The 8,993-nt window shown below is 38.2% G+C and overlaps 1 protein-coding gene and 1 long non-coding RNA gene across 2 annotated transcripts; both read right to left on the reverse strand.

The window, feature by feature from the left end:
• Window positions 1–702: 702 nt before the first annotated feature.
• Window positions 703–3,595, reverse strand: LOC120291602 (ankyrin repeat-containing protein BDA1-like). Its single transcript, XM_039309252.1, has 3 exons — window positions 2,887–3,595; window positions 1,378–1,560; window positions 703–1,284 (listed from the first exon to the last, which is right to left on the reverse strand). The coding sequence occupies exons 1-3, from the start codon at window positions 3,451–3,453 to the stop codon at window positions 703–705; spliced, it is 1,332 nt and encodes a 443-aa protein (XP_039165186.1). The 5' UTR covers window positions 3,454–3,595.
• A 4,163-nt stretch (window positions 3,596–7,758) lies between these two features.
• On the reverse strand, window positions 7,759–8,672 carry LOC104425939. The gene is made up of 3 exons (XR_005548941.1): window positions 8,601–8,672; window positions 8,319–8,462; window positions 7,759–8,022 (listed from the first exon to the last, which is right to left on the reverse strand). It is a non-coding gene; the product is annotated as an uncharacterized LOC104425939 (long non-coding RNA).
• Window positions 8,673–8,993: the final 321 nt, after the last annotated feature.

The following is an 8,993-nucleotide window of genomic DNA, read 5'->3' on the forward strand; positions in this document are numbered from 1 at the left end:
TGGCAATTGAGCTACATAGTTCAAAACAAGAATTCCTATCACCTACCAGTTAACTAATGGGATGGTAAGGTACTTGAAATTGTCATAAGAGACACGTCATAAAATTAATAATTGACCACGATAATCGTAAGTCATTCGCAAGTCCATGCAAATGGTAGTAAATATCTACGTTTATTAATAGCAAATTAACTCAAGTTATCGTAAGTTCAAAGGTCTAAATCATCGTAATTTTTATCGAGAAATCTAAGCAACCTAAAGTTTACTTTCTATTTCCCTTTTCTTAGTAAATCTACTTAAATAATCCTTCAAATTCATAATCAATGGATCCTATCCATAAATAATAGTCCTTTTGCATGTCGTGATTTTCCTTAATTAATCGTAAAATTTACAGTTCCTCCTGAACAAACTTCCTTAGTTGTCTATAAATTACCGCTTCAACTGATGCCACGGCTGAGATTTTTTGGACGTCAAATCCAATAGGTCATATTCTCTTTTTTTTTTTTAGCCGCCACAAATCAAATCAAATGAAACAGCCATCAATTATACATCTAAACTCCGTCTTTCACAGGGATTCAACACGCATAAAACATCCATTGTTTCCACCAGCAGATACACACATGCATGCTATCGTAGCTAAGTTGTCTAATCACCACACTGAACAACACATACTGCATAGCATCTCCTCTTGCATGGCTTTTGGGCTCAGGGCACTTCTCCTATAGGATCCCTCCTGCTGCGGACGAATTTCAGGACTTTGCGTACCAACTTCACGGTCAAGAGAACAACGTGGCACAGGCAAATAATAGCCATTAATCCAAGCCATACCAGCATCACAAATCTATTCATGTCAATTGCAGTAGTCAATAGTTGTTCCGGCGTGAAGGCCCATATGGTGAAGGTATAAGTCGCCGCTGTGAAGAATATCGCAATCCACATAATCAGCATTGCAATCCATGTGGTAAGCCGACGCCGCTTTAGAGGAAGACCACTTATAAGAAGCATAATGGTGCTAATCGATGCGGCGAAACTTATCGTGTTACATACTAGGAAACCCTGGTAGATATCCTGGTACTTATATCCCATTATGGACTCGCCCGCAACATGCTCTGTGCCGGTCTCAGCGGTCGAGGAAATTGCTGGCGAAATGCCACCAGATGGGTTAATACTGCCTGCAACATTTGTTGCATTTTCGCTCGGATAATCTTCTTGCCAAAGGCCACTAGGCGGGGTAAGAATGGCTTGGTATGCCACGGTAGCTAGCAATGCCGCTACCACCAATAGAGTCTGATGCATGTTGTTTTGCCATTTTATCTTTCTTTTCCTTTTTCCCTCTTTCCTTTCTTCCTTTTCTCCTATAGGTGGATGGAAGGTCGTGACCTTGTTATTGGTGTGGACTGTTCGTCCGGAAGAGTTTTGATTCTCTGAAATTTGAGGAACATAATCCCTAATCTCGGAGGCTCTTCCTGCGCTTTCACCTTGTGCTAATAGGCTGACTGCTGTGAAACCTCTAGAGTTCATAATGTTCGGGTTCACTCCTTTATTTATCAAGAAGACTATAGTCTGCAGAGAAGTAACAATAGAATGTAGCAGTTGAGATCAGGTTTGAACTAAGCACGCCCATGTTATATCCATTTCAGGATCAACTTTGGCACCAGTGTTTTTTTAGTCCCGTAGTGTTGGTGACTATTACTTGACACCTTCACAAGGGAAACCCATCCCTTATTGAATCTCTTCTGCTACCTCTAGTTTTATGTTCCGTCTAATCTAGATAAAATTAGCATGAAAATAACGCAAAGTATAAAGTTGTAGTTAATTATCTCAACCAGTTAATTCTTTTCCAAATATCATAACCTTCGATGTAAAAATGGATACTTCTTAGCTACCAAAAATTGATAGGACACCTAGGTATCATAGATGGGAAAATAACACAAATAGTCCATTAATTTTAATTCAATGTGTAATGTTATCTTTATACTTTTTGTCATTCAATGTGGTCCTTGAACTATTTTTAAATATTCAATTTAGTCCCTAAACTTTCAAGTTGTTTAATCTAGTCTCTCATTTACCCATAAAAAAGTAAAAAGTTTTCATAATTAAGATATTGCTTAAAGTTTGAAAATTCTCTTACTTTTAGAAAATTCTCTTATTTCAATTTTTTTTCCTAAATCAACAAAAAAATGACTATCTTTTTATTACTTTTTCACCTTTTTGACATTTATAAATATTACGATAGTTCTATTTGCTCATATTTTAACTTATGATCTCTATAGTAACAAAAGTAAAATCTCATTAAAGTTGTATCGGGCTGATATTTCTATTATTTAATTTCCTAATTTACAGATTTAACTAAATTTATTGAGAAAACACGAAACACAAAACCTTGAATTTTTAATCTATCTAAAAATTAGGAATGAGTTTAGATTAATATAAGTACGAGAAAGTCTATAAATATACAAATATTGTTGTTAAATACTCTTATGAGAATACTTATTTTAAAGTTGAAAGGATTATGTATCCAATATAACTCTAACATTTTTCCATTATAGAGATTATAAGTTAAATACACTTAAATGGAACTATAGTTATATTTGTAAAAATAAAAAAGGTAAAAAGATAATAAAATGAAAATAGTATCGAATGGCTTATTTGACTTTGGTGTGGAAAGCTAAGAGACTAGATCAAACAAATTAAAAATTTAGAAACAAGATCAAGTATTTATGAATTGTTTAAGGACCACGCCGGATAAACTAAAAATCCAAAAATGACATTGCATATTGAACCAAAGTTTAAGGGCTATTTGAATTATTTTCTCATCCTAGAACCACCTCTTTTGTTGATAAGCTCACTGAATTTGACTAGTGCAGAGAGTTGATTGTATGAACATACCTCAGCTTGTCTATCAGCAATAGCCAAATGCAAAATTGTGTTGCCATCTTCATCCCCCAAATTGATGAACTGTTCATTGCCCAAGATATCTATCAAAAGCTTCAAAGCTTCTAGTCTGTTATGCTTCACGCATAAATGCAGGATCGTTTGGCCATGTTCAATGACACTATGGGCGGCATCAGGTCTTGCTCCAACCAAGTTTTCCAACACATTCACATGCCCTTTCATGGCTGCAACATGAAGAGGATTTCTTTTGTATTTGTCACAGAAGGAACATGCATCAGGGTAGGCTCTTACCAAGCTTTCCACTATGTTAAGGTACCCTTTTGCTGCGGCAAGATGAAGAGGCGTCGAACCCTGAGAATCTTGCACACTTGCCATCTCGGCCTTCTGAGCTAGGATCTCTTTCACGAAATCCAAGTGTCCAAGCATGGCTGCGATGTGCAGAGGAGTCTCGGTGTGATTCCCAATCATGACTCTGTCAAGAAGTAGTTTATCCGTTTTTAGCAACTCAAGCAAAGACGGCACATTTCCTTTGATAGCGGCTTCATAGAGCTCAGACTCCATGTTTGGATCTTCAAAAAGAGGATTTCAAAATACTACCTCCTCCATTGGAAGACTTAAATAATATTGTCACAACCAAGTAAACCATCTCAATAGTCTTTGACGAAAAACGAACGGTAGATATCTCTTGATTGCAAGTATGTGGCTCAAGTCTCGCATAGGTCTTAGTACGTCAGATAAAGTTTACTCTTGAAGCTTTATTGTGGATAAGGATTCCTCTGTTGGTCATTTTCTGGCAGGTCTCGTCCCCATCTGGTCCTATATAGATCAAGTTTGCACATGTAACATGTCCCGATTGAGCCATGACATCCTTGGATCATGTAAAGCAGCCACGCTCTATCCATGCAAATTATTGTGGAATCACTTCATTTGCACAAACATGTATATTTTGTTAGGACATGAATTTCATCCATATGTGAGAAATAATTTTTGCACTAACGCTCACTCAATCGGAATGAGCTGTAACCTAGGCACTTCTTGACAAATTATTTTGCCATACGGGTGTGTTTGGATAATAATTACAGATGAGCAATAGGATCTCATAGGATCATTGTCCCATTCAGAGATTCGGGTACGTATGGCTCTATAAAATGCGTACGCGAGAGCACGTGGCCCCGCTGCCGCCGGACGTCCGGCCAGCTGCTCCGGTCACGTCGGCCCCCTGCCCCGGTCATGTCACTCTGCTCTGCTCCTCTGCTACTCTGCGCTGTCTGCCATCGATGTGGGGATTCGCCTGTCGTCCATTTTTTACCGAGGCTCATCTATATTTTGTCCTATATAAGTCACGTTCGCAGACTTAAATGTCCCACTGGAGCCATGACGTGCTTTTGAGGATGTAAAGCAGCCACATTCTATTTGTGCAAATGATCGTAAACATGAATTATTTGAAAAGACATGAATTTCATTGATTTATCAGAAATAATTTTTGCGCTTATGCTCGATCAATTGGAATGAATCATGACCTAGGAACTTTCATAGAAAGTATTCTACCATATGGGTGTGTTAGGAAAATAGAAACAAATGAGCAATAATATCACTAGCACATTAGAAGTTGGCTTTCTCACCATGGTAATCCCAAGTGATTTCAAGCTTGCAAATAGTTTAAGCTCAACGTGGAGGCATCAGCCTTGCTATACCTCCAAAATGCCGCCAAAGAGTTACTCTTCTCTTTCTTCCGTTAAAAATTTCAAAGATTGAAGGACCATAAATTCCTGATTGATTTGATCAGTCACGAAAGTCCTCAATAGTACAAGGCAGGGAAATAAATCACGGAGAATATATACCCCTACCACCGCAGGAATGGTTTTCTTATTTAAATGAAGAAGCCCAGGATGATTGTGTACACAAACGCTTGGACAAATGTCACTCACGACTATATGTAACAATTCGGTCCAATGAGGGCGGAGAGTAGTCGCCAAGCTAGAGGTTTTGAACAAGAAGCGGCTCTTGGCATACTTCTAAGATGGTGAAGAGAGCAAATATGAGTTGAATTGTGCATTAAATAGGAGCGAAGCGATTATGGGATATATATGTTAAAATTGGATGGCAAGTTTTAATTTGGAACTCCAAAGTTAAACATGTTCAAGTTAGAATGTTACTAGGATGTGTGACTTCTTGAAAAATTAAATGTCCGTATGTTAAAGGACAAATTGTAAGATTCACTATGGTACGGTAAAAAAAAAGATAATACTTCGAGCGAGTTAATTCAAGGATGTTATAATATGGTATCAGGGTGAAACTCTCTCCAATAGGTATATGGTTCGGGGACAAACCACACAAAAGTTGGTGGGCCCATACTAACTCCGTCTGATGAGGGTGGGGAGTAGTCGCCAAAACAAAGGGCTTAGATAATGAGCGGCTTGTGGTAGGTTTTTAGGATGAGGGGACGAAAATGAATCGAACTATGCATTGATCCAAGGAAAAGCAATTTTGGGAAGTATATGCACGCAAGCGAAATTTGGAGTGGGACAAGCAAAACAAACAATAACTGGAGTGATTTAATTTAAGGATGTCTCACTATATACCTACTCAAACTTGGCATCATAGATAGGTTATAGACACTTAAAATCTACTTGCAACTATTTCTTAAGGGAATCAAGAAGAAACCTGCAAGCTCTTCTTCAAATGTGTGTTTTGGCAAATCGAAATTTAATTTGTTTGGAAGTCTCTGCCGTAGATTGCCCTAAGGAAGCTCCCATTCTCCTTTTGATTGTCGCTTTTCTCTTGATGCTTCACTGTGACGACCCTTAAACCATGACCAGACATTTTTCTCAACTGCTACAATGAAATTATAGCCTTCCCCATAGAAATCTGAGAAATGCAACTCCCTCATTTAAAAAATTTTTAGACAAGATGGAAGTCTGAGAAAAGCGACATTCTCTTTTAGAAACGTTTTTGGCGTGAAGTGGGCAACCCTGAGTTACTCATTACAGTTACATGATATTACCGAGAATCAATCATGTGCATTCTGCATCACCCTTGCCTGGTTCATCCAAAGGTAAAGGGATGTGAGGTAAGGGAACGAGTCTTCAAGTCGTGTGAGGATACAATCTATATATAAACAGAGGCTATTCCTTCATGTGTTCGGTGGATTAATTCACAGATACGGCTTTTGCCCCATGTATGTCTTTTTGCATGTTTGCGCACGTGTGTTAAAACTTTAGCTGGGCGATTTAAGCGGCAAGAATGTTGAGCATAAGAATATCCTATATCAGAATCGAAGAATTTTGAAGAATTATGTGCTGATATTAGACTCTTAATGGATAAACATAGTGTCATAGTCCCCGAGGCCTTCTCACAGTGTTAGACATGATTGGCTAAGATCGATGATCATGATTTTCTACCATACATTCGCCGAGCGATCAAAGATATATCAACATCATTCCTTTTCCTTTTCTTTCACATATGGACATTTATGAACGCGTGACCTTAACCTTACATAGACCAAATGCAAGTAGCGTCACCACCAAATGGTCCATGGATGTATCAACATCATGCTTTTCTACCGTACTTTTGCCGAGCAATTAGAGATATATCAACATCATGCTTTTCCTTCTTTTTTTTTAATCTAGACAGTGTGAACCCGTGACCTTGACCAAAATATGGATAGTGTGAACCCGTGACCTTGACCAAAATAGACTAAATGCATGCTTTTCCTTTCTTTTCGAATATGGACAGTGTGAACCCGTGACCTTGACCAAATTAGACTAAACCCCGTGACCTTGACCAAATTAGACTAAACGCAAACACTGTCACCACAAAATGGTTCCCAGCTGTATCCCCAATTCCCTAAAAGCAGCATGTCAACTTTTTTTTTTTTTGGACAAGAAAGCTGATTTCATTACTAACAGAAGTTCGGAACACGTACATCAAGATTATCAGTGCAAAGTAAATTCAAAAGAGCAGATGGGGGATTGGTAATCCAGTTCCGTGGTAGACAGCCCCACTGATGAGTTTTGGCTAGCGAATGCGCTACCTTGTTGGTAGCACGATTGCAGTGGGCTAAGCTAATACCCGAAAGACTCGCCATTTTTAGTTTGGCTCGATCCACTAGGGGTTGCACAACCCAACTTGACGGAGTAGAGGAGAGAACGCTTTCCACTAGCATAAGGCAATCAAACTAAATGAGGAATTTATTTTCGACACTGCATGGAGATAGCTTAGAAGAAATCAAGTCTAGGGTTTCTACCAAAGCTATGACCTCCGCTTGTGTGTTGGTAGCACGATTGCAGCATGTCGACTTCAAAGGCTTCAATTATAGTCTTATTTGAGCCTCTACCTGATTCTTTTGGAGAAATTATTCAACCTCATGAATTGTGTCGGGAAGATGCTTGAAATGAGCGAATAGTGTTAGGAAGATGCTTGAAATGAGCGAATAGTGTTAGGAAGATGCTTGAAATGAGCATAGTGTCGGATAGGGGTGAGCGATTCCCGGTTCCTTACAGGTTCCAGGTGGAACCTGGAACCTACCCTCGGGTACAGGTTCCTCATTTTTTGGAACCTGAAACCTACCCCGTCAAAATCAAGAACCTGAAACCTACCTTGTCACAGGTTCCAGGTCGATTCCAGGTTCCAACAAGTTATTTTTTTTTTTTCATTTTCAGATTTGAACTATAACGAAGAAAAAAAGAGACAAACCAAAGCTTCTATGTCCATAAAAGAACATTAGACTATTAATTCAAAACCGAACAGCATTTTGTTGAGATTCAAAGGTAACATAGCTTTCAAAGAACGCATTGGTGTGATGAATGTGTAGTGACACGTACTAGACTCATCCAAACTAACTAATAAGTAAACAGGTCGTGTATATGCATATAATCACATATGATGGCCATTGGCCTGTTCACCAGTAGCAATTTGTAGCGTTGTCCATCTTGACCAACGAGATGCACATAACAGAAACCAAAGACAAAAAAAAAAAAAAAAGAACCTCAATAAATTGCCACATAACAAGAAAATCCAAAGTTTAGGCCTCAAAAGCAACCATGGAAGATGAGTGAAATTACAAACAAACAGACAAATTGGACAGCCATGAAAAAAATTCTTACCATCTCTTTTGTGAAAATCACCACCCTGCAAAAAGCAAAGAAAAAGAAAAATAACAAAAAATTAATGAAAAATCCAATGGTGAGAAAGATAATATTCAAAGAAATGTATGTGAAATGTTAACCAAAGAAAAGATCAAAGGGTGGACAACATGGTAAGTACAACCTTAAAACTATATCATAAGAAAAGCAGTCGTGAGCATCAGCCCTGTATCCTACAGCATAAAGAAAGGTAACTAACCAAAAGAACCTATTTAGCCTTACACAACCATAAAGGCCAAACTTTCTCTAGAACAAAGCTCTTACATGAACAAACAAACATACCTAAGCCATAGAGCCTCTAATGATCCGATGGAAAAATGACCCCTTCAAGTGCAGTGGTCTCCTTGTCTTCTGGCCAATTCCCTTCTCTCCAGTATAGAGTGTTCGGAAATTTTCTGCCGTCTTTGGAGCAACTTCAGGAAAAAGCTGTTGAACCGGATTCACAAGAAAGCCAATCAACAGATAAGGATTGTGAAGAATATGCAGCAAATTTCAAAAGAAATGCAACAACTGAGGGCATACAGATGTTAAAAAAATTTAAGATTCACATTCACAAATGAGTACCTCAAAAATAATTCTTTCAGCAGGGTCCCCATCAATGGAGACATCCATAAAGACCAAAAGATCCTTCTTCTTCATCATGACTCTAAAACAGCTCACAATCAAAGGACCTGATGGAATAGTAAAAAGCTGGAGTGACATTTCATAAGAGAAAAGATAATAGAAGACATGCCATTATCCTCTCAAGGGTTCGATACATTTACTGTACCAAAATCTTTTAGGTAAATAATGTGACTCAAACGCTTCTGTGTAACCAAACTGCATACTAGATATCAATCAAACATATCGTGTGAAGGACAAAAAATAACAGCATAAAAATCAAAAAAGATGTGCACAGATTGTTAATCAAGTCAGCTACCAATTTTTAAGTAGTTATGGCTCGATTACAGGATATAA

This window comes from Eucalyptus grandis, chromosome 3 (assembly GCF_016545825.1).
Source record: "Eucalyptus grandis isolate ANBG69807.140 chromosome 3, ASM1654582v1, whole genome shotgun sequence".
Lineage (NCBI taxonomy): Eukaryota > Viridiplantae > Streptophyta > Magnoliopsida > Myrtales > Myrtaceae > Eucalyptus > Eucalyptus grandis.